This window comes from Leptopilina boulardi, unplaced genomic scaffold (genome assembly GCF_019393585.1).
Source record: "Leptopilina boulardi isolate dan_hultmark-lab unplaced genomic scaffold, ZJU_Lbou_2.1 LbouV2_237, whole genome shotgun sequence".
NCBI classification, from domain to species: Eukaryota; Metazoa; Arthropoda; class Insecta; order Hymenoptera; family Figitidae; genus Leptopilina; species Leptopilina boulardi.
The window spans coordinates 1,106,195-1,132,442 of NW_026137793.1; the positions used below are offsets into that span (position 1 = coordinate 1,106,195).

The window sequence follows — 26,248 nt, forward strand, 5'->3', positions numbered from 1 at the left end:
AATCTTGATTCCGATGAAAATTTATGTTCAACTTCCCGTTTAATATATAAAAGAAACATAATTTGCATTTTCTTTCCTTAATATTAAATTTACGATTTGTTGGAGGTGGAGTTGACCCCTTAGATGTCAAAATTAACCGGCAGAAATTTATTTCCAGTAAAAATAATAATCATAAATTGTGCGCAAATATTTGTCCGCTTCTAAGTTTTTGCAAAAGAAAAAAAAAAAAAAAAAAAAAAACTTGGAGGGAACAAAATTTATGTGTGAGACTGGAAATTTCTTGATAAATTGATCAGGTTTTACAACGTTAAGGAAATATTTCTAAGGCTAAGGGTCAATAGGACTAGTTTTTCCGATAAAAACAATTTTCTTCTTCAAATTTTTGCAAAACGGAAATACTAAATATTTTTAATGCTTCATCATTTATATTATTCTTCACTTGTTCTAATTTCATAATTTGATAACATTTTCTCCCTTAAAGTGAATTTCAAATTTACAAAATAAAATTTATCTTGGAAACCATTAGTAAATTTTGATTTCCATTAATATAAAAATGTAATTAATGATTTAATATAGTTATTATTTAATTATTTAATTTTCAAATAAGAATAAAAACAATTTTCTTAAATTAAATTAAGAAAGTTACGAAAATGTTGATTATTGTGTATACTGAAATAACTTCTTTACTTTAATTAAACAAAAAAAAAATTCAAAAGCTTCTTTATGAAAATTAAATTGAATGCCAGGTAACTGACACAACAACGAAATGAAATTTTTTATTATTCTTCAAAATAAAGAATACATACATTATTGCAAAATACATACTTTATATATATATACATTAAATATTATTAGAAAATAATTTAAAAATTAATCCATGACAAAACTTACTATCCTCTAAAATCTAAATTTACCACATGTATAAGAAAACTTTTACAATTGTTTTGAATTCTTAATTTTTTTAAACCATTTTACACATATGGGACATACATACTATTTTTTAAATATTATTTATTTTTAAAAATAGTTTGAAATCCTTTAAAATTTATTATACAAGAGTGTTTGGGATCGCTGATTATGAATTCGATATCAGTTTTTCAAAATTCAAAATGGCAGGTCAAATATGGCGAGAGAATGAAATTTAAAGCCGATTGGTTATAGTTGACAAATTTTTTTAATTCATACGATTTGCTTGAACCTCGTTATTTTATGGGATTCGAAGTTACTAATTACAAATTTAAAATCAGCATTGTAATCTACGACTCCAAGAACCCTAGAGAAACGAGTTTCAAGCAAATCAAAACGATTTTTAAAATTTTGGCCTCAATATTACATACGCTATTTTGCAATTAGAAACACAAAACTCAAACTTATAATCAGAGACCATCAAAACGAAAATAACAACTTCAGCTCTCATTCACTGAATATTCAGTTAATTCTAGGTGGGAAAGAGTTAAATAAATTACAATAGAATTAAAATTTTCTAGATATTAACTACTTTATAAACTTATTGATGTTTTATGGACGTAATTTCTGTAATTTCTCTCATAATATTTTTGTACCCTCGAAATTTCTCATCACTTTTGTGATTATACATAAGTGTAACCCATAAAAAATTACCCAAATTACGAAACTGTGTTTCACTGACATTAACAATCGAAAACATAGTTCCCGGTAAAAGAATTGCAATCTCTTCCTCAAAATGATAGAACAGTTTTATTTTTGCTCTAAAGTAAGGTTTAGTAAATTTCATTTCGTACAAAACATTTTTATATCCAGAAATTGCAACCGCAGCGGAATTAAGAGCTGCAGACTCCTTTAAATAATTTATTGTAAATTTTTGCAAAGTAAATATTTGTCTAGAGGATAGTGTTCTGTTGATGATTTCCACTGGTTTTGATTCAATTCTAAATAATGTTTTTTCAAATTCATCATCTGGATCGTCAGATTGTCTTATTGCTAATTTATATAAAGCCAATTTCATAAAATTTGCCTCCCTCGTATCTCCTGTTATTCTTGTATATCCAGATTGTGCAAAATTTCGAATTGCATAATAATCTTCAAATGTGGTAACATATCGTGCATTTTGAGAATTGTAGTGTTCAATTATACTTTTTAGATTTGTTCCATTTTCAATTTTGTATTTTTCTCGGAATGTGTAAATTGATTCAATTTTAAGAATACCATCAGTGAGTGACAAATTAGCATTCTCGAGGTGTAAATCGAATCTTAATTTCGAGAGAAGAGCATGGTTTTCTATTATATAGTGTTCTGACCATTCAGGTATTTTTAAGTCAGTAGTATTTGTATAATCTTTCACGAATTTTAAATCAAGCCTTCCTTCATCCGGAAATGTATATTTTTCCATTGTTTTCAAAATCTCATTTCTTGTGAGATTCATTTGTTTTTTTAATACTAATTCCACATCTTCATCAAGATTCCACCTTTTTTCCATGCGACGGGCATGTCTTGGACAATCAACTAAAGGTAGTGACCATTGCATGTATATACCAATGTCACATTTTTCAATATTGAAAGAATGAGTAGATATTCTTAAAAATAAATTATTCTCACCGCTCCTTTCTAATTGATTAGTAATTTCAAATAAACATTTTTCTTCTGCATATACAAAACTATTATCCAAAATCTGATAATATATTTCATCATCATTTGGTTTATTTTCATCATTCAATAGAAGAAAGATTCTTTTGTTTTCAACATAACTAGTTCTGAATTGTACAAATCTATTAGGAGCTATATAAAAATATTTGTAACCATAACCGTAATTACCCCTTGCATTGTATCGACGCTTTATGTAAAAAGAACAATTTGTATTATTATCTTTCAGTTTTAATAGTTGTAAAGGATTAAAAATTAAAAAATGTATATCCCGTAGCATATTTTTAAGAGATGTAAATGTATGATTGACTTTGGTTTGTAACAAAGAAATTACTGTTCCTAAAAAGTCAAGATAATTTGTAGTAATTGAAATAAGTTGAAATCCAGGTTCTTCTATGTGTAATGACATTTTATTAAATACCTCACTAATAGATGTTTCTTCATAGAATGGTAATACACTTTTGATATTCATTTTAACTATTTTATTAATTATTTTATGGTTTGAATTTCTTATCATCATTGTCTTTAAAGAAGTACCTAATGAAGTTAGTAAGGTTTGTGTACTTTGTTGGATCAATAATGAAGATACATCTTCATTGAATTGATGAAAAAATTCCAAATCATCAATTTCGCAAAGATTATACTCACCAAATTTTTTCTCTTGTGATTTTGTTACGCATGGATAGAACGGTACTAATGGTAAACCAAATTCCTTCCACCATTCACCCAATACGAAACGTGAGTCGGAAAATTTTAAATATGATTCTAATCGTTGTTCTTTATAAGATAAAAATTTATTCCAAAATACATCCATAGATTGGTCAACTGTTTTTAAATTTAATCGATGATACCTAAGACTTAGCAACAATTGAACACTCATACCAGTTTTGTTTTGAAAATCTTCAGGATTATCAGCCTCTTTGATTAATGTCGTCGTGTAATTTTCTCGTATTAATGCATAAAAGTCTGCATTATTGTTTTCTGGATAATAAAACACAAATAAATCAAATGGTATTCGCGCATGATTATTAAATACACCTAATTTTACTTTATCATCCGGAACAAGTAATTGTATAATTACTTTATCATATTTGAGAGATCTTAATAAAGAAATTCCGAATGACTGTTTCACTGATTTCAAATCATGTATTTTATATGCTTCAATAATTTTATTCACTTGGTACATGAATGCTTCATTTAAATTTGGTAATATATGATCAGAATTACATTGAAAACCTTCGGGATTATAAAAATAGTCAGCGATTTTGGATTGTACTTCTTCTTTGTTAAGATATTGGCAATGATTTTCTATTAATAGTTTAGCTATTGCCGACCTATTGTAAAATGTTGAGAACGCAACATGTATTTGATATATAGTGTCAGCGTTAAGTTTATCATTTATTCTGCCAAAAGTTTCATGTAAATAAAAAAAAAGATTTTCATATGCTGCTGTCCAGAAATGTGGGTCAAAAACTGTATTTTTTATTCCATCGTTTTGTTCAGATTCTTTAGTGACATGGACAAATAAGGCTGGAAGAGCAAAAGCTTTAAATGATGCTAAAGTTATATTTTCATGATTATGTAAATTTTCCAACATAAGTCCCATAGTCAAGTATTCGTCAAATAAATTTTCTTGATCCAATATATTAGATTGAAAGTTTTTTAAATCTGAGTAATATATTTTATTTACTCTACCAGGTTGAAGAAAATGTAATCCTGCTTGTGCATAAATATAATCAGGAGACAATAAATTAAGGTCAGTTTTTGGTCTTGGAAATAGAGGCAATATTATATCTGTTAATATTCTATTCACTGATAAAGAAGAAAGAGTTGATGGTCCACCGTACTCGTTTTGAAATATTGCTTTCTCAAGATTTACCTTTATTTCACTGTATATTAAACTCAATTCTAACGTTTTTGCTTTTCGTACAACATCAGCTAGAAAACCATAAATATTTCCATATTTGTCAAAAACAAGGGACTTAATAATGTAGTCAAACATTGTGTTCACAAAAATTAGGTCAGAAGTTTCATTCTCCTCTTCTCCGTATAAGTCGCTGCCTTTTAACAAATATCTTATTAATTTAAGAATCATTGTTTCATTATCATGATGGTCTTCTAAATATTCATAGAGTGCATTAACAACTGGTATTTGTTTGTTTTGATTAATTTCCATCAGATATTTTTCAACAAACAAGAAATCACTGAGTAGATTTAAGTAAATAAAGATCGGTATATACTGTACTGTTCCTAGAGGATTTGTGTAGAGTGTGTTGTTCATTCTTAAAAATTTGGTTCCTTTTTGCAATCAATAGTGGAAGATTTTTGATATTATGGACATGTATCCAGAACACGTGTATCGATTCTGCTAAAAAAGTAAATATGTTTTATATTTACATATTTTGTAATATTTATAAAATTGTCAGCAGTTTATTAAATATGATAGATTAGATTATATTAGTCAGCAGGTTTCTCATACATTCGATTTGTAAGAGTACATAATTATTTTTTACAAAATATTAAAATTTCTAAACATATCACAAATAATCATAATATGTGATATTCAAATCAAGTGATTAATTAATTAATTAATCACACATAATTATTTACATAAGAACATTCTTCAAAATTTTATTTTAAAAAATATAAAAATCAGTATGAGCTATACTTTTTGTAAAGAAATGCCACACAAATTAAATTAAAAATAAAATAACAATAAATTTATGCACCTCTATTATTTGTCTTTTCGATTATTTGTCAAAATGAAAAAATTTTTTACGAAAAATTACCATCTAATAGGAATAAATGACCCAAGTTTAAGCACTATTGGTCAAAAATGCATTTGACTTAAAAAAAGTAAATTAGAAATATGTTTAAAAACTTTCATTAAATTTAAAAATAAAATGTTTGGTTTATACTTACAAGCAAATATCATTAAAGAAAAGTCGAATATATGCAGCTATTTGGGACAGTTTGGAAATTGTGTGACTTTGAAGAACAGAATGGAAAATATATATCAATTAAAAATTTCTTATATAACTCAAAGTTACATTTGAATGTATAAATTGTTCGATTTCTAAAATTTATTTTGCTTTATATCATATCTTTTATTAACACAATTGTGAATGTCGAGGACATGAGTCTATTACATAATGTTGGATTACTTTTTTTTAATTCTTTTTTTTTAGTTTATGAGAAATAGAACAGAAATGATCAAGAGGATCACAGGGGGCATAAAATGAGAGTAAGATAAATTATTTATTTTTTCCATTGATTTGTAAAATAGAATTTTGTAGGATCCGTATAAAAATCATAAAGTTTACTATAAAAATGCAACATATTGTATCTATCTTGATTTATTAAGTACCGAAAACAAATATAATTACAAATAATAATAAATCCATTGTGGAGTAGAGTGGTGTGAAAATGGCATTTAGGTTTTATATTGAAAATATTGAATTGTTTTATCAGCCATTTAGAATATAAGCTAAATTAGGTAATACGCAACTTCTGAATCTAGTTTGTATAAACAGATGTAAAAAATTAAATTTTATATTTTGTAGAATCAAAATTATACTGCTCGAAACCAATGGAAACATACACTGAAAGAAATTTCATAGGAAAAAATAACAAAATGCGTATTACATTTTAATATATTCTTTTAGAATTTAGGGAAAAGTGTACTTTTTATTAAAATTCAATATACTTTATATTAAAGTTCCAACTTAAAATCTTTTTTCAAATATTAATAATTATTGTAGAAAGAACGTAAAAAGATTACCAATATTTGAAAATATTATATTAAATTCTCATAGAGTTGTTGCATTATATGGAATGTAGCGTTCTAATATTTGTAAAACTTTATACGAAAAATTCAGAATGTCGGAAGAAAAGGGAAAAAAAGTGGAAACTCGGACGTTTCCGTTAATTCTCGGGAGGAAGAGGAGTGAGACTAGGAACAACACATTCACACTTACGATACAGGTTAATACACATACTAATGAACACGCACGTTCATTTCGCTTATACATAGACATTACACGATCGCAACGAAACCTACACTTACAATTCTACACGCATAACGATAAATTTCGCTGGGGGTCGGCATATATCGTTTTCTTATATACTAACTACTGAATATTTTTACCACTTGCGAGAAAGAAGTTTACTTATAATAACTTAATAATAAAAAATAGTTTACTAGTGCCAATGGTGTAATTTTATAGAGGTTACGCTGGGTTCACTTTTATTATTAATTGTTTATATAGATTTTTCTTTTTTTTCAGATTAAAAATTATGATTGTTATAAAAATTTTTATTGCAAATAAAAATTAAATAATTGTAAAGATGACATCAAAAAATAAAAATTCATAAAAATAATAATAAATTTAATAATTAATAATAAATTTATTATTATTAAATAACTTTAATAAAACATTTTTTATAAATTGAAAATAAATTAGGTACGTTCTGCTGGTTAACAATACTTTCGAAAATCGGATCAAGTCGTAGAAGTTCGAGTAGGACACGAAGCCGCAAACAGACAGAACTTCGGTTAAATTCGTAGTCTCTCGGGAAAATCCGTGACTTTTAATATAAAGTTTTACAAAATGTGAAATAAGTATACGGATATATGTTATTTTTCTTACTATTTTGTGAAATTATTTATTATAATATTTCGTATTCTGTGAATTCATAAAGAAAATACTAATTTTTAAAATAAATATACTAATTCTTATTTCTTAAAATAATAGTTACTCTTAAATTCATTATATATTTTCATAAAAACTGTAATAGTAATCAGTATAGGTGCACTTTTTCCCTAAATTGTAACATTTATATTAAACTCTAATATGAGTTTAATACTTAGTAGTATGAATTTTCTTTCAGTGTAGGCACAATATTACAAAATATATTTTAAATAATAATAGTATAAACTTGTCAAAATAACAATCGAAGACAATTATTTATAATAAAAAATGAGAACAATAAATTACATAACTCAAAAAAAAATTTTTTTTCTTCTAACCTGAGAGTCAGATACAATTAATCTTCAACCTTAGTCAAAACTTACAGTTTAACAGCATTTTGTAATTTCTGTAATTTCTCTCATAATATTTTTGTACCATTGATATTTCACATCATTTTTGTGATTATACATAAGTTCCACTCTTAAACAATCACCCAAGTTAAGAAATTGTGTTTCACTGACATTAACAATAGAAAACGTAGTTCCCGGTAAGAGAATTGCAATCTCTTCCTCATAATGGAAGAAATGTTTTATTTTTGCTCTAAAATAAGGTTTAGTCAATTTCAACACGTACAAGATATTTTTATATCCAGAGATTGCAACCGAAGCGGAATTAATAGCTAAAGACTCTTTTAAATAATTTGTTGTAAATTTTTGCAAAATAAATATTTGTCTAGAAGATATTGTTTTGTTGATAATTTCTATTGGTTTCGATTCAATTCTAAATAATGTTTTTTCAAATTCATCATCTGGATCGTCAGATTGTCTTATTGCTAATTTATATAAAGCCAATTTCATAAAATTTGCCTCCCTCGTATCTCCTGTTATTCTTGTATATCCAGATTGTGCAAAATTTCGAATTGCATAATAATCTTCAAATGTGGTAAGATATCGTGCATTTTGAGAATTGTAGTGTTCAATTATACTTTTTAGATTTGTTCCATCTTCAATTTTTTGTTTTTCCCGAAATGTGTAAATTGATTCAATTTTAAGACTACCATCAGTAAGTGACAAATTAGCATTCTCGAGGTGTAAATCGAATCTTAATTTCGAGAGAAGAGCATGGTTTTCTATTATATAGTGTTCTGCCCATTCAGGTATTTTTAAGTCTGCAGTATTTGTCCAATCTTCCATAAATCTTAAATCAAGCCTTCCTTCATCCGGAAATGTATATTTTTCCATTGTTTTTAATATCTCATTTCTTGTAAGATTCATTTGTTTTTTTAATACTAATTCGACAACTTCATTAAGATTCCGACTTTTTTCCATACGACGGGCATGTCTTGGACAATCAGTTAAAGGTAGTGACCATTGCATGTATATACCAATGTCACATTTTTCAATATTGAAAGAATTAATAGATATTCCTAAAAACGAAAATTTTTCATCGCTTCTTTGTAATTTGTTCGTAATTCCAAACATACAATTTCCCTTAATATGAACAAAACTTTGATCTATAATTACGTCATTTACTTTTTCAACATTTAGTTTAGTGTCATTTACAAGAAGAAGAAATTTTTCGTTTATATTATAATTAGTTCTTAATTGGACAAATATTTTCGAACCTAGATAACCATATTTGTAACCATAACCGTAACTATCTTTAGAATTGTCTTTACACATTATGTAAAAAGAACAAGGTGTGTTTTTAACTTCCAATGTTACCACTTTTAACACATTGTCAATTAAAAAATGAATATTTCCAACAATATTATTAAGAGATGTAAACCTCTGATTAAAATTGTTTTCTATCACAAAAATAGTTGATTTTAAAAAATTTAGATACTTCAAAGTTAGAGACGTAAGTCGAAATCCAGGTTCTTCAATATGTAATGACAATTTTTGTGATAATTCAATCATAGGTATTTCTTCTTTGGATGATAATATATCCTTCCAATTAGCTTTAATTAAGAAATATATTATTTCGTTCTTTGAATTCTTTAAAACTACAGTCTTCAAAGAAGTACCTAGTGAAGTGAGTAAGGTTTGTGTACTTTGTTGAATCAATAATGAAGATATATCTGTATTAAATTTGTGAAAAAATACCAAATCATCAATCTTGCAAGAATCAGTATCACCAATTTTTTTCTCTGCAGATTTTGTTACGCATGGATAGAACGGTACTAATGGTAAACCAAATTCCTTCCACCATTCACCCAATACAAAACGTGAGTCGGAAAATTTTAAATATGATTCTAATCGTTGTTCTTTATAAGATAAAAATTTATTCCAAAATACATCCATAGATTGGTCAACTGTTTTTAAATTTAATCGATGATACCTAAGACTTAGCAACAATTGAACACTCATACCAGTTTTGTTTTTAAAATCTTCAGGATTATCAGCCTCTTTGATTAATGTCGTCATGTAATTTTCTCGTATTAATGCATAAAATTCTGCATTATTGTTTTCTGGATAATAAAACACAAATAAATCAAATGGTATTCGCGCATCATTATTAAATACACCTAATTTTACTTTATCATCCGGAACAAGTAATTGTATCATTACTTTATCATATTTGAGAGATCTTAATAAAGTAATTCCAAATGATTGTTTCACTGATTTCAAATCATGCATTTTATACGCTTCAATAATTTCATTCACTTGGTACATGAATGCTTCAGTTAGATTTGGTAATATATAATCAGAATTACATTGAAAACCTTCGGGATTATAAAAATAGTCAGCAATTTTGGATTGTACTTCTTCTTTGTTAAGATATTGGCAATGACTTTCTATTAATAGTTTAGCTATTGCCGACCTATTGTAAAATGTTGAGAACGCTACATGTATTTGATATATAGTGTCAGTGTTAAGTTTATCATTTATTCTGCCAAAAGTTTTATGTAAATAAAAAAAAAGATTATCATATGCTGCTGTCCAGAAATGTGGGTCAAAAACTGTATTTTTTATTTCATCGTTTTGATCAGATTCTTTAGTGACATGGACAAATAACGCTGGAAGAGCAAAAGCTTGCAATGTTTCTAAAGTTTTTATTTCAATGGCAAGGTAATTTTCTAGTATAAGTCCTGTGGCTAAATATTCATCAAATAAGTTGTCTTGATCTAAAATAGTAGTATTAAAGTTCTCTGAACCTGTGTAATAGATACTATTTATTCTACCAGGTTGAAGAAAATGTAATCCTGCTTGTGCATAAATATAATCAAGAGACAATAAATTAAGGTCAGTTTTTGGTCTTGGAAATAGAGGCAATATTATATCTGTTAATATTCTATTCACTGATAAAGAACTAAGAGTCGATGGTTCGCCATACTCATTTTGAAATATTGCTTTCTCAAGATTTACCTTTATTTCACTGTATATTAAACTTAATTCTAACGTTTTTGCTTTCTGTACAACATCAGCTAGAAAACCATAAATATTTCCATATTTGTCAAAAACAAGAGACTTAATAATGTAATCAAACATTGTGTTCACAAAAATTATGTCAGGATTTTCATTCTCCTCTTCTCCGTATAAATCGCTACCTTTTAACAAATGTCTTATTAATTTAAGTATTTTTGTTTGATCATCATGATGGACTTGGAAATATTCATAGAGTGCATTAACAACTGGTATTTGTTTATTTTGATCAACTTCTGATAGACAATTTTCGATAAATAAGTAATCACTTAGTGCATTAAAGTAACTGAAGATGGATATAAGTTGCACTGATTCTAAAGGATTTGTCTTGAGCATGTTATCTATTGTTAATAATGTTATTTTGATAATTAAAATTTTGTAAAGTATTTACATATGATTTTAAATAGTAGTTTTTTTTATATCACTTGATTGCAACAATCCCCTTTCTTCGTGTACAAAAAATCTGTGAAAAAAATTTGTTTTTGTTAGGGTGTGTAGTTTACACAGTTTTTCGTTGCTACAAAGGGCTCAAAAACAGAAAGTTACAATTTCTATTAGGTTTTTTAAGAAAAAAACGATTAAAATTTAAATTAATATTTTATTGAGTTTTGTTTAATTCACCCGAATATTATACACGAAAAATTTTTGGGTGATCTGGTTTACTAGCTATAGTAACGCTGCGCTGCACTAACTACAGTCACCCTGCAGAACCAATTTTGATAGGGCTTCTTTCCCGTTGTGGGTGAGCAGCCCTACCGCTGGATACGGCAGCTCGCCCAAGAATTTTTTCGTGTTCAGTTATGAAAAATCTTATTATTTAATATTTGGATTGTTAAAAATCCATTATTTTATTGCGAACATTTACTTATTGCTAAAAGTAAAATTTTTTACCTGGATATTTATATGTAGACATTCAACTGCCGTATACTGATTATAGTTACATTCTAAATTAGAGTATTCGTGTTTTACAATGTACTTTTTATTTACATTGTTGTCTTATAACTTGGTATTGACACAATTGTGTATACCAAAGGCGTGTAATTATCAGTACACGTGTCCCATATGTGAATAACTCTAAAATATAGCATAATAATAGTAATACTCTTATGAAAAATAATTACTGGCATAATTGTTGGGATAACTACTAAAATAATTACTGGAATAAATACTAGATTAATTACTGGAATACTTCCTGGAAACTCCAGTAATTTTTTTGCTATACATATTCTTAAAAATTTACTTGTTGTATAATACCTTTCCATATCTCCTACTTTTCTACAATAGTTTTTTGTTGTAAATTCAATTTATTTGAATATATTTACCACAAAATTACAATTCCATTGAAATTTAAATAAAAATTTTTTGTATTACTAAAAAACACTCCTCGTGAAAAAATTAGTAGAGTTTCAGGTAATTAATCCAATAGTAATAATATTATATATATTGTATAATTTTGTCCTTAATAATAAATAGCAAACAAAATAATTAATAATATTCTCAAAACTAACGATCAACAAACTTTATTTGTTTTCTATATACAATAAAAAAATGAGAAACAAATATAAACATAATATAACCATTTAATAATTTATTGTTTTATTTATAAACTTAAACATGCTAAAAAATTAAAAATCTATAGAACTTTTCGTCATTAGTTGTGTGATTTTCTTCATAATATTTTGATATCCTTGGTATTTCTCATTACTCGCATGATCATACATAAGTTCTACCCTTAAACAATCACCTAAATGAAGGAGTCGTGTTTCACTTACATTTAAAACCGAAAACTCAATTCCTGGTAAAAGAATTGCTATCTCTTTCTCATAATGGAAGAATTGTTTTATTTTTCCTCTAAAATAAGGTTTAGTCAATTTCATCACGTACAAGATATTTTTATATCCAGGTAATGGAAAAACAGCGGAATTAATAGCAGATGACTTCTTTAAATAAGTAGTAGAAAATTTAGGGAAAATTAATATTTGTTTAGAAGATATTGTTTTGTTGATGATTTCTATTGGTTTTGATTCAATTCTAAATAAAGTTTTTTCAAACTCATCATCTGGATCGTCAGATTGTCTAATTGCTAATTTATATAAAGCCAATTTCATAAAATTTGCCTCCCTCGTATCTCCTGTTATTCTTGTATATCCAGATTGTGCAAAATTTCGAATTGCATAATAATCTTCAAATGTGGTAACATATCGTGCATTTTGAGAATTGTAGTGTTCAATTATACTTTTTAGATTTGTTCCATCTTCAATTTTTTGTTTTTCCCGAAATGTGTAAATTGATTCAATTTTAAGAATACCATCAGTGAGTGACAAATTAGCATTCTCGAGGTGTAAATCGAATCTTAATTTCGAGAGAAGAGCATGGTTTTCTATTATATAGTGTTCTGACCATTCAGGTATTTTTAAGTCAGTAGTATTTGTATAATCTTTCACGAATTTTAAATCAAGCCTTCCTTCATCCGGAAATGTATATTTTTCCATTGTTTTCAATATCTCATTTTTTGTAAGATTCATTTGTTTTTTTAATACGAATTCTACATCTTCATCAAGATTCCACCTTTTTTCCATGCGACGGGCATGTCTTGGACAATTAACTAAAGGTAGTGACCATTGCATGTATATACCAATGTCACATTTTTCAATATTGAAAGAATTAATAGATATTCCTAAAAAGGAAAATTTTTCATCGCTTCTTTGTAATTGGTTAGTAATTTCATACGTACAGTTTCTATTTTTATAAACAAAAGTATTATCTATAGTTATGTTGCCTGCATTCTCGACATTAATCTTAGTATCATTTACTATAAGAAACAATTTTTTATTTACAGTATAGTCAGTTCTTAACTCTACAAATCTTTTAGGGCTTAAATAGAAGTATTTGTAACCATAACTATCTTTAGCATTTATTCGACATTTTAAGTAGAATGAACAAGTTGTATTGTTATATTCTAATTTTAGTAGTCTTAAATCGTTAAAATGTAATGAATATATGTTTTGCACGATATTATTAGCAGATTTGAACCTATTACTAACTCTGTCTTGTAAGATATTAAATTTTACTTTCAAAAACTCTAAGTTAGTTGTAGTCATAGTAGTAAGCTGAAATCCAGGTTCTTCTATATGCAATGACAATTCTTTAAATACTTTCCTCGTAGATGATACTGCATAGAGTGGTAATTTATTTTTGTTAATCATATTGACTGAGGAATATATCATTTTATCGTTTGTATTCTTTAAAAGTATGGTCTTTAAAGAAGCACCTAATGATGCGAGTAATATGCGTGTATTATGTTGCGTCAATAATGAAGATATATCTGTATGAATTTGACTAAAAACTACGAAATCATCGATTTCGCAAAGATTTTTTTCATCATTTTTTTTCTGTGTTAATTTTGTAACGCATGGATAAAATGGTACCAACGATAATCCAAATTCCTTCCACCAATCACCTAATGTCAAATGGCTGTTACAAAATTTTAGATATGATTCTAATCTTTGTCCTTTATAAGCCATATATTCATTCCAAAATACATCCATAGATTGGTCAACATTTTTCAAATTTAATCGATGATACCTAAGACTTAGTAATAATTGAACACTCATACCAGTTTTGTTTTGAAAATCTTCAGGATTATCAGCCTGTTTGATTAATGTCGTCGTGTAATTTTCTCGTATTAATGCATAAAAATATGCATTGTTATTTTCTGGATAATAAAACACAAATACATCAAATGGTATTCGCGCATGATTATTAAATATACCTAATTTTACTTTATCATCCGGAACAAGTAATTGTATAATTACTTTATCATATTTGAGAGATCTTAATAAAGAAATTCCGAATGACTGTTTCACTGATTTCAAATCATGAATTTTATATGCTTCAATAACTTCATTAACATGGTACATGAATGTTACAGTCAGATTTGGCATTATATAACTAGAATTACATTCAAAGTTTGCTGGATGATCTATATAGTCAGCAATTTTTGACGCTATATCTTCTTGGTTAAAGTGTTTGCAATGACGATCAAAAAACATTTCAGCTATTGCTGAAGGATTGTGATATCTTGAAAATGCTGCATGTATTTGATAAATTGTATCATTTCTTAATTTTTTATTTATTCTGTCAATAGTTGCATGCAAATATGAAAATAGATTTATATAAACTGCTTTCCAGTAAAGTGGATCAAAAACTTTAGATGTTATTTTTTCGTCTTGATCAGATTCTTTTGAGGCATGGAGAAATAGGGCTGGTAGAGAAAAAGCATACAATGATGCTAAAGTGATATTTTCGTTGTCAACAAAAGTTTCTAGTGTAATTCCTGTGGCTAAATATTCGTCAAATAAGTTTTCTTGATCCAATATAGTAGTATTAATGTTCTCTGAACCTGTATAATAGATACTATTTATTCTACCAGGTTGAAGAAAATGTAATCCTGCTTGTGCATAAATATAGTCAAGAGACAATAAATTAAGGTCAGTTTTTGGTTCAGGAAATAGAGGCAATATTATATCTGTAAGTATTCTATTCACTGCTAAAGAAGTAAGAGTCGATGGTTCGCCATACTCATTTTGAAATATTGCTTTCTCAAGATTTACCTTTATTTCACTGTATATTAAACTTAATTCTAACGTTTTTGCTTTTTGTACAACATCAGCTAGAAAACCATAAATATTTCCATATTTGTCAAAAACAAGGGACTTAATAATGTAATCAAACATTGTGTTCACAAAAATTATGTCAGGATTTTCATTCTCCTCTTCTCCGTATAAATCGCTACCTTTTAACAAATATCTTATTAATTCAAGTATCTTTGTTTGATTATCATGATGGACTTGGAAATATTCATAGAGTGCATTAACAACTGGTATTTGTTTATTTTGATCAACTTCTGATAGACAATTTTCAATGAATAAATAATCACTTAGTGCATTGAAGTAACTAAAGATGGATATAAATTGAACTGCCTCTAAAGGATTTGTCATTTTGATGAATAAAACTTTTTAAAAGTTTGATATATTTTTTTAATACTTTTTTTTTATATCGATTTGTAAACTTTAACGTGTCAAGTCTGAAAAAATAAAACTTTTTTTGTTATTTACAAATGTCAATTTGCTTTAATTATAGTTTAATAAATAGAAAACTGAAATGTTAATAAAATTAAGTGAATTCCGTGTGGGCAGAAAACCATGTTCGCTCTAAAAATGTTTTAAAGACGTTCTTAGAATGTTTCATGTCCGCCAAATAATGTTCTAGAATATTTTAAGAACATGGAAGTTCAAATAATGTTCCAGAACATTATTTGCTAGACATGAAACGTTCTAAAAACGTTTTTAGAACGAAGATGGTTTTTTGCCCACAGGGTTAACTTTAAAATACTGACCTAAAGTTTAGAACTTTCTTTTTTGTACTTCATCTAATAAATCCATGAAGGTCAACTTAAGGTCCTGACTGCGAAATAGAATAATTTTTAAATTCAAATGTAATAGGAAAATTGCTTGTGGGCCCAAAAAAAGTTTCCAAAAAAATGTCATATCATCGTATCGAGGGGGAATTTACTCAGGTAGTCAAGTGTACACTTATAAATTTAGTAAGACGTACACTATTAAACATTTGTATTCATTAAAAATCTAAAGTTTTATTCTAAGAAATTATTTTTATAAAAAATAAAAATTTTCACCTGAATTTTTATATTCAACTTCTTTCTACAGATTGTAGTTTCTTCTAAATATATAAATTTTTCAAATTTCATAATGTACATATTCTTTAGACAATTTATTTGCTTTATAACTTGAATTGACACAATTGAGAATGATAAGAATATGTAAATATAAGTACACGTGGCCCATGTCTTATTTTCTGAAGGTATTAATATTAAATATATTAATAATAATTAGAAAAATGTTCGCCTGTAAAGAAATATTGTAGGAAATATTGCGTAAATATTATGCTAAAATTTTCTCGATATTTAAATTAAATAATTAGAGCTTAATGTTACATTTAAAAATTTGAAAAATTAATTAAAAATTGTTTTAAAAACTTTTATTAAATTTATTTATAAATTTATAAAATTTATTATTTTTACTTCAACTTTTAGATTGTAATTGTGGAATTTCAGATTGCTACCTAACATTTTTTGGTTATTTCTTTTTTTAGAATGCCGTTCGCAATAAGTAGGAATATTTATTTAGGTAAACAGAATCAAAAAACTAAAATTTTATACAAATTTTATCATGTAACTTAGCCAACGACAGTTATCCATATTTTATTAATAAAAGCAAAGGCAACTTAGACTATTTTTGAAAATATGTATATTTAATTACAGTAAAACAAAACATTTAAAACAAAAAAAAATACTTTCATTTAATAATTTACTCTTATGTTCATAAATCGGATAAAACATTATTAATATATTCAACTCTTAGGCATAATTTGTGTAATTTCTTTCATAATATTTTTATATCCTTGATATTTCTCATTACTTGCATGATCATACATTAGTTCTACCCTTAAACAATCACCTAAATGAAGGAGTCGTGTTTCAATTACTTTTCCAACAGAAAACTTAGTTCCAGGCAAAAGAATTGCTACATCTTCATCTGAATGATAAAACTGTCCAATTTTTGCTCTTAAATAAGTTTTAATAAATTTCATCTCATACAAGATATTTTTATATCCAGCCACTGGAAACATAGCAGAATTAATAGCAGACGATTCCTTTAAATAATTTGTTGTAAATTTTTGCATAATAAATATTTGTTTAGAAGATATTGTTTTGTTGATGATTTTTATTGGTTTCGATTCAATTCTAAATAATGTTTTTTCAAATTCATCATCTGGATCGTCAAATTGTCTTATTGCTAATTTATATAAAGCCAATTTCATAAAATTTGCCTCCCTCGTATCTCCTGTTATTCTTGTATATCCAGATTGTGCAAAATTTCGAATTGCATAATAATCTTCAAATGTGGTAACATATCGTGCATTTTGAGAATTGTAGTGTTCAATTATACTTTTTAGATTTGTTCCATCTTCAATTTTTTGTTTTTCCCGAAATGTGTAAATTGATTCAATTTTAAGAATACCATCAGTGAGTGACAAATTAGCATTCTCGAGGTGTAAATCGAATCTTAATTTCGAGAGAAGAGCATGGTTTTCTATTATATAGTGTTCTGACCATTCAGGTATTTTTAAGTCTGAAGTATTTGTCCAATCTTCCATAAATCTTAAATCAAGCCTTCCTTCATCCGGAAATGTATATTTTTCCAATGTTTTCAAAATCTCATTTCTTGTGAGATTCATTTGTTTTTTTAATACTAATTCCACAACTTCATCAAGATTCCACCTTTTTTGCATGCGACGGGCATGTCTTGGACACTCAACTAAAGGTATTGGCCGTTGAATATATATACTAATGTCACATTTTTCAAAATTCAAAGAGTGAATAGATATTCCTGAAAACATAAATTTCTTATCACTTGTTATTATTTGGTTTGTAATTTCAAATATACAGTTTTCTTTTTCATACACAATACTGTTATTCATAATAATATTATATGTTTTCTTGACATTTGGTTTATTATCATTTAATAAAAGAACAACTTTTTTGTTTACATTATAATTAGTTCTGAATTGTAAAAATATTCCAGAGGATAAATGAAAATATTTGTAACCATAAGCGTAACTACCTCCAGCATAGTTATGAAACTGTATGAAGAAAAAACAGATTGTATTATCATCCACAAACTTTATTAGTTTTAAGGTTTTAAAATTTAAAAAATATATATTTTGTACAAATCTTTTAAGCGATGTAAAACTATGATTAATTTTAGTTTGTAACACATATGTTATTGCTTCTAAACAAACAAGATAATTTTCAGTTAGAGAAGTCAATTGAAATCCAGGTTCTTCTATATGCAATGCCAATTTATTATATACTTCACTTACAGATGTTTCTTCGTAAGATGGCACTACATTTTCGATATTCCTTTTGTTTATGGCATTAATTATTTCTTGGTTTGAATTTTTCAAAATTATCGTTTTAAAAGAAGTACCTAGTGAAGTAAGTAATGTTTGTGTACTTTGTTGAATCAATAATAAAGATATATCTGTATTAAAGTGGTGAAAAAATACCAAATCATCAATCTCGCAAGGATCAATATCACCAATCTTTTTCTCTGCTGATTTTGTTACGCATGGATAGAACGGTACTAATGGTAAACCAAATTCCTTCCACCAATCACCTAATGTCAAATGGCTGTTACAAAATTTTAGATATGATTCTAATCTTTGTCCTTTATAAGCCATATATTCATTCCAAAATACATCTATAGATTGGTCAACTGTTTTTAAATTTAATCGATGATACCTAAGACTTAGCAATAATTGAACACTAATACCAGTTTTGTTTTGAAAATCTTCAGGATTATCAGCCTCTTTGATTAATGTCGTCGTGTAATTTTCTCGCATTAATGCATAAAAGTCTGCATTATTGTTTTCTGGATAATAAAACACAAATAAATCAAATGGTATTCGCGCATCATTATTAAATACACCTAATTTTACTTTATCATCCGGAACAAGTAATTGTATCATTACTTTATCATATTTGAGAGATCTTAATAAAGTAATTCCAAATGATTGTTTCACTGATTTCAAATCATGAATTTTATAGGCTTCAATAACTTCATTCACTTGGTACATGAATGCTTCAGTTAGATTTGGCAACATATAATCAGAATTACATTGAAAGTCTCCTGGACGATATAAATATTCAGCAATTTTTGATTGCATTAATTTTTTGTCCATGTAGTTACAATGACGCTCTAAAAACATTTCAGCTTTTGCTGAGGGATTATAAAATTTTGAAAACGCTGTATGTATTTGATGAATAGTGTCATTTCTTAATTTTTCATCTATTTTTTCAATAGTTGCATGTAAATGTGAAAAAAGATTTTCATAAGTTGCTTTCCAGAAATGTGGATCAAAAATTGTATTTATTATATTGTCTACTTCATTAGATTTTTTAGACACATGAAGAAAAAGAGCAGGAAAAGCAAAAGCATGCAATCTTGATAATGTTATGTTTTCATTATGAAATGAATTTTCTAATACAAGTCCCGTTGTTAAGTATTCGTCAAATATGTTTTCTTGATCCAAAAAAGTAGTGTTAATATTTTCTAAATTAGTGTAATATATATTATTTATTCTACCAGGTTGAAGAAAATGTAATCCTGCTTGTGCATAAATATAATCAAGAGACAATAAATTAAGGTCAGTTTTTGGTTCAGGAAATAGAGGCAATATTATATCTGTAAGTATTCTATTCACTGCTAAAGAAGTAAGAGTCGATGGTTCGCCATACTCATTTTGAAATATTGCTTTCTCAAGATTTACCTTTATTTCACTGTATATTAAACTTAATTCTAACGTTTTTGCTTTTTGTACAACATCAGCTAGAAAACCATAAATATTTCCATATTTGTCAAAAACAAGGGACTTAATAATGTAATCAAACATTGTGTTCACAAAAATTATGTCAGGATTTTCATTCTCCTCTTCTCCGTATAAATCGCTACCTTTTAACAAATATCTTATTAATTCAAGTATCTTTGTTTGATTATCATGATGGACTTGGAAATATTCATAGAGTGCATTAACAACTGATATTTGTTTGTTTTGATCAACTTCTGATAGACAATTTTCAATGAATAAAAAATCACTTAGTGCGTTGAAGTAACTAAAGATAGATATAAGCTGCACTGTTTCTAATGGATTTGTATTGGCCATGTTATCTACTGTTAAGGTTATCATTTTGATTTTAATAATTGTTTAGTATTCGTATAGATTTTTAAGTGGTAGATTTTTGTATTGATTTGTAAAGTTGGATGTTAGGACAAATCTGAAAAAAATAAACTATTGTTAAATATTTAAAAATTATAAAAAATTATTTAAATTTAACTTTTTTTTTAAATATTCGACACAGTATATAATATTAGATAATTATCTCAGAAATATTTCATTGTAAGATTTGAAAGATTTTAATTCAAGGTGTATAAAATGTTGGTGCAATAAATGTTCGCTTGTGTGGAAATATTTTAACAAAATTTTTGTGAATATTACGTTGAAATTTTCTGAAAATGTAAAATAACAAATGACAGCAATTTTGAATTTAAAAAATGTATTCCTCATTGCATTCATCTAATTATTGGATCAACATTTAATGCACTTAAAATTGAAATATTTCATATCTTTTAATGAAATATTTAGAAAATATTATGTACTGTGTATTAGTATTTTGAAAAACTGTATAAATAGAAAGGTATATTTATATTCACTAGGAATTAGAACATTTAACTGATTTTAAAAATTCAATTTTTGTCACTTTTATAGGCAAACATTTAAAAACTTGAATCACTACACTCCACGTTATTCCACATTATCTAATAAACAAGAACTATACTATTGAATACTTGAATTTATTAAGAAAAAACTTCAAGATTGTATTAAAAGTAATTACTTTTTATAAAAAATAAAATTTTTAACCTGTAATTTTTGTGTAGATATTCAACTGCTTTCCACAAATGTATAAATGTAAAAAACAAGAACAAATATATAAAGTGTTCGAGTTTTACTATTTATCTTGTATTTCATAGGTATTTTTATTATACACATATTGGTATTAACGCAATTGTGAATATTAAGGTCATGTAATTATTACTATACGTGTACCACTTGTTTACATATATATATACTGATAAATATTAATAATTTTCTATGTATTCGTACATTGTTAACATCATGGTCCCTTTCAGAAACGATAATTGGACCCACACTAGTGTAATAAATAATTTGGCTTTGGTAATTTATTAACAATATATCATAATATTTTTTATCACCAACCATGCGTGATAAGGAACATATGTACGTATTATAAATAATGTGAAAAATATTTACTATTCAAGTCAAAATATAAGACAAGTATTTTATTTTCTACCTTGGCTTGAGAGAATTAATAATTTTTAAAATATTGATATTATTTTTTTTAGCAAGTGCAGATACTTTGTCAATCTCAAAAACAACAGGGAGAATATGATAGTGCAAGTGGAAAAGCATATAGGACAAACCATGCAGAAAGATAGCAAGTAAAAGTCTCAAGTTCTTATGGAGAAGACCTTTAAAGAATGCAATGTCGAGTCGAATTAATAGATCGAGAATCCTGGGTAAATTCATTCGCTTCAAGGCGGCGAGCTTAAAAGTACGCGGGATTTCTTTACATCTTGATCTTCTATCGCGGTCCCTGCCGAGTGCAAGAAAACAATAAAACTTCAAATTGATAATGGAGACACATAAAAATCTCTCTAAAATTTAGAATATTACCAAAGAAAATTCTCTGCAAAATATTCTGAAGCTTACACATCACATCGAGTTAAAATCTTGTGAAAATTAAGTTTTAGCGACAAATGTATTGAATATTTATAAAATTATATTTTTGCGTAAAATTTGAATTTGAATCGTTTTCGCGCCATGTCGCGTCAGTCGACAATAGCTGGCGCGCTTAACCACGGGATAGGTTGGTTTTTTCCGGCGATCATACACTGTAAGAAATTTTTATTGAAATTTGCATGCTATGTGTAAAACTTTAATAGAAACGACCTTTGAATATTACTAATTTTAAGGAAAATCATCAATCTTTATAACTTTACCGTATTTATTGAATTTTCAATGAAACAACGGTTTACATAAAATTATAACCGTACAACGATTGAAAATTCAATAAAAGTGTAATCTAAAAAAAATGTAAACTTACTGTGATTGTTGAAAATTCAATACTTTTTTTGTAATTTCACTATACGAAATGTGTAAAAGTCAACTATAACATGAAAATTTCAACGTAATTTGTGTCGTGTCGTGTCGCGACTCGACACATTTGGAAACAATTAATCGTATCGTGGCGGAACCCGACACTTTTAGAAATTTTCAATCGTATCGTGGCGCGACACGACACATTTACAAAATCATAATCGTATCGTGGCGAAGCACGATTATATTATATTATATTATATTATTTTCACGATTTTCTGTTTTCATCCTACACTGTTTATTTTCATGTATTTCGTTTTGTATTATCAACAACTAATTGTATTTGTATATAAACAAACCACATTGAAAATTAAAAAAAATTTTGTTCAACGCAAAATAATTAGATTAATTTAATTTATTAACGTTTTAATTATGATTTAAATAATTTAAAAAAATGTAATCCCTGATTACGAATCCAATATCAGTTTTTAAAATTTTCAAAATTCAAAATGGCGGATCCAATATGACGAACGAGAAAATAAAAAATTAATTAATTGCTTACAGATGCAAACTGATGTTTGCTATCTGATCTATCAAAATTAGTAACCACAGCTAAATTTTTTGCTATGCGTGTAAAGAAATATTCCATGATTTATATATTTTCAAATAGTACCCGATTATGATACACCCTGTATATTTAGTCTATATTTATTTTAATTAAATTTCCCGAAAATCTTTGAAATATAATATGATATATTAAAATATTAATATTATTAAAATATTATTTTATAAACATATTATTATTACATATATGTTATATTATAATAGATAACGTCCAATTAATTTAAATATCTTTTTTATGCGACACGATACGTTTGTGCAGAATTACCGTGTCGTGTCAAGTTATAATACAATACATTTTTCCCTTTCTAAACGTATCGTGCTTTGCCACGATACGATTATGAATTTGTAAATGTGTCGAGCCACACCACGATACGATTAATTGTTTTCAAACGTACCCAATCGTGACACGACACGACACTTTCTTAAAATTCAACAACATTTCGTGTCCGAGACAGTCCCTGATTTGAAGCAAACTAAAAAAATAAATTGAGATTCATAAAATTACTGTTGATTTAGCATAATTTAACAGCGTCATTCAAAATTAAATTATTTTTTTTTTTGAGAAGCATTAAAAAATTTCTTTCAAAGAATATTCAAAATGCATGGCAATTCTTCTCATAATGTCAGTAAAATTAAAAATTGATAAGACTGAATATTTATATTTTTAACTAAATTTATTCATTTGAATATGTAGTTTAGAAATTTTTAATTCTCACAGTTTATACTATAATAGATCAAAATATTATTGAATCTAGATTAATAGTCTTTAATAGAATTTTTACAAATAATTCCATTTTGATTTTTATTATGTTTTTTTTTTAAGTACATTCCTTCCTGCTTCGTTGCATCCTTCCTAAATTATATGATAGATTCATTTGGATGCGGAAAAGAAATGTGAATGTATTCGCATATACCTATAGGGTTACAGGTGAGATAACGGAAATCAATTTTTAAAGGATCGCAACAGCCTCCAACTATATACATATAAGTGTCCACATATTGTGGGTGAGAGAAAATACATACAAGAAATATATTTATATATATATATATATATGTCATAGAGGAAGGGATTATACGAGCGGAAACAAGACTCTGAAAAATGGTGTAATTTAATCGAGCGATTCGGCACGGTGTCGGAGCCACATTCATAGTATATACCTGGCCTAAGCACGACGAGGTGAGAAATGTTACTCGTCTCGTGACCGATGTCTACACAACAAACTGTCACCACTTGACATATCGCTCTGATAAAAACCCATGGCAATGATTTCTACTCGAGACTCTTTTATAAAATGATAACTTTTAAACGTTAATAATACCTCGACATTCACATTCTATCAAACTATATAGTCACACTTATTATTCCATTCAATTTACAGAAATACGAACTAAACAGGAAACTATTATAATCGAAATTGAATGATTCTCATTAAATATCCTGTTATCGTTATCAATATATGATTAATTACATATCTAGCTTGTTTGAATGTTAAAATTGTTTTTATAATTTACTCAAAAATTGTTAAATTTCTAAAGTATAATTTTTGTAAAATATTTGAGAATTTTGAAAAACACAAATTTTTAAAATTATTCTGAACTGTTTTTTTCCAAACAGAAGAATCTTTTTATAATTTTTTGTGGATCATTTAAAAACTGTTAGTGTCCATATAGTTTAAGAGTATTACTCCTCTGCGGATAAGTGATAACAGATTTCAATACTTATAATTAAAAAAAAAAAAGGAATTGCTCATAACACAGAAACTCAATTGAATTATTTATCCCGATGCAAATAGATGAGCAAGCGGAAATGGTAAATTTATATTAGATAACAGGTTTAAACTTAAATTGTATACAAGTTAACAGTGAACCAGTTTTCAGGGTTGTTGGCTAATATATATTCTCAAGCTTGCCTCGGTCCCGTTTGAAACACTAGACGGGCACGGTCGTACTTTAACATTGAGTAATGCGGTGCGGAGTGACCCTAATGAGAGGCATTAATAAGCAATGAAAATGTCCCTCTTCGGTTCGTGTTATTTGAGTGCGTGGGGAGTGTGAAACGTGCGATAGCGTCAAGATAGTGGGTTTATATTAATAGCCAAGCTTCATTGTTCCACGATATGCGAGTAACAGGGCTGATTCGTGAATATGTACCTCTCGGGGTCGAAGAACGTGGACCCAAGGATTTTGTATCCAGAAAACGAGTACCTTCACTTCTAGAGAAATCTATCATGACAATAGTCTCTCATCTCTAAATCCAAAACACTACTCAATCAACATTTCCATCTCTTTATTCTTTCTGTCCGCTTATAACGTTTCCTGAAATTTAATGCCTATTCTGATACACTTTTACTTTAATTCTCATTTGTTTTCTATAAACTAGTTTTTAAAAATTAATATTATAATCTACAATAATAATTTAATGGAATCATATTGTTTTTTAAAATAAAATAAAACAATTTTCATTTGCGGATGTGGGTGAACTTATATCGTGCCAAGCGGGTATTCACTTTAACCGTTGGTTCATGACCTTGTGGCATTATAGATTACAGACGCTTTTTATAAAGCACCCCACGTCAAGGAGGCTGCAATTACTAATTTAGAGGCGAGACCGAGTCGTGCCAAATCCCTCTGCTTCTTCTTCCCTCCCTAGAACGCCCTTTTTTCTCATGTTATTTGTATGAATTGCAAGGAATACCTTGGAGAAAATAAAATGGTTTATACATCCACGATCTCAATATATATACAACATTCACAATGTATTTTTTTTTTAATGTACATGAAATTTTTGTTCCTTGGGGGGGTATTCAAAAGTAGAGGGTGTTTCAAATGAACAACGTTATTCAGAAGTTGATAATAATTATACACGCGGCTGTCCTGGACTCTCGCGCTTTCTTTAACAGTCCCCATGCCCTTCATACTATGCTTCATTTATAAAACCAATCTTCTTTCTACGATAATTACAATTAATGACACACAGCCCCACAAAAAAAAGTGTCGTGCGCGGCAGACTAGACTAGTCATTTCCTATGTATTTTGACGCTCTGAACACGAATCCGAAGTCCGTATTGCTCC

General features: G+C 27.4%; 4 protein-coding genes across 5 annotated transcripts; all 4 read right to left on the minus strand.

The window, feature by feature from the left end:
* Positions 1 to 903: 903 nt before the first annotated feature.
* On the minus strand, positions 904 to 5,659 carry LOC127280310 (uncharacterized). 2 transcript variants are annotated; one of them, XM_051303221.1, is made up of 2 exons: positions 5,542 to 5,659; positions 904 to 4,987 (listed from the first exon to the last, which is right to left on the minus strand). In XM_051303221.1, exon 2 carries the CDS (start codon positions 4,898 to 4,900, stop codon positions 1,508 to 1,510), a length of 3,393 nt encoding a protein of 1,130 aa, XP_051159178.1. In that variant the 5' UTR covers positions 4,901 to 4,987; positions 5,542 to 5,659; the 3' UTR covers positions 904 to 1,507. The 2 variants fall into 2 exon arrangements, with proteins under 2 accessions (XP_051159178.1, XP_051159179.1); XM_051303222.1 differs by having other exon boundaries at positions 904 to 4,984; positions 5,542 to 5,627.
* A 1,347-nt stretch (positions 5,660 to 7,006) lies between these two features.
* LOC127280313 (uncharacterized) lies at positions 7,007 to 11,683 on the minus strand. The gene is made up of 2 exons (XM_051303224.1): positions 11,627 to 11,683; positions 7,007 to 11,198 (listed from the first exon to the last, which is right to left on the minus strand). The coding sequence occupies exon 2, from the start codon at positions 11,069 to 11,071 to the stop codon at positions 7,697 to 7,699; it is 3,375 nt and encodes a 1,124-aa protein (XP_051159181.1). The 5' UTR covers positions 11,072 to 11,198; positions 11,627 to 11,683; the 3' UTR covers positions 7,007 to 7,696.
* Positions 11,684 to 12,239: 556 nt separating this feature from the next.
* LOC127280311 (uncharacterized) lies at positions 12,240 to 16,459 on the minus strand. Its single transcript, XM_051303223.1, has 3 exons — positions 16,431 to 16,459; positions 16,134 to 16,201; positions 12,240 to 15,821 (listed from the first exon to the last, which is right to left on the minus strand). The coding sequence occupies exon 3, from the start codon at positions 15,733 to 15,735 to the stop codon at positions 12,361 to 12,363; it is 3,375 nt and encodes a 1,124-aa protein (XP_051159180.1). The 5' UTR covers positions 15,736 to 15,821; positions 16,134 to 16,201; positions 16,431 to 16,459; the 3' UTR covers positions 12,240 to 12,360.
* Positions 16,460 to 17,164: 705 nt separating this feature from the next.
* On the minus strand, positions 17,165 to 21,343 carry LOC127280328 (uncharacterized). Its single transcript, XM_051303242.1, has 2 exons — positions 21,296 to 21,343; positions 17,165 to 20,651 (listed from the first exon to the last, which is right to left on the minus strand). The coding sequence occupies exon 2, from the start codon at positions 20,561 to 20,563 to the stop codon at positions 17,165 to 17,167; it is 3,399 nt and encodes a 1,132-aa protein (XP_051159199.1). The 5' UTR covers positions 20,564 to 20,651; positions 21,296 to 21,343.
* Between the last annotated feature and the right edge of the window lie 4,905 nt (positions 21,344 to 26,248).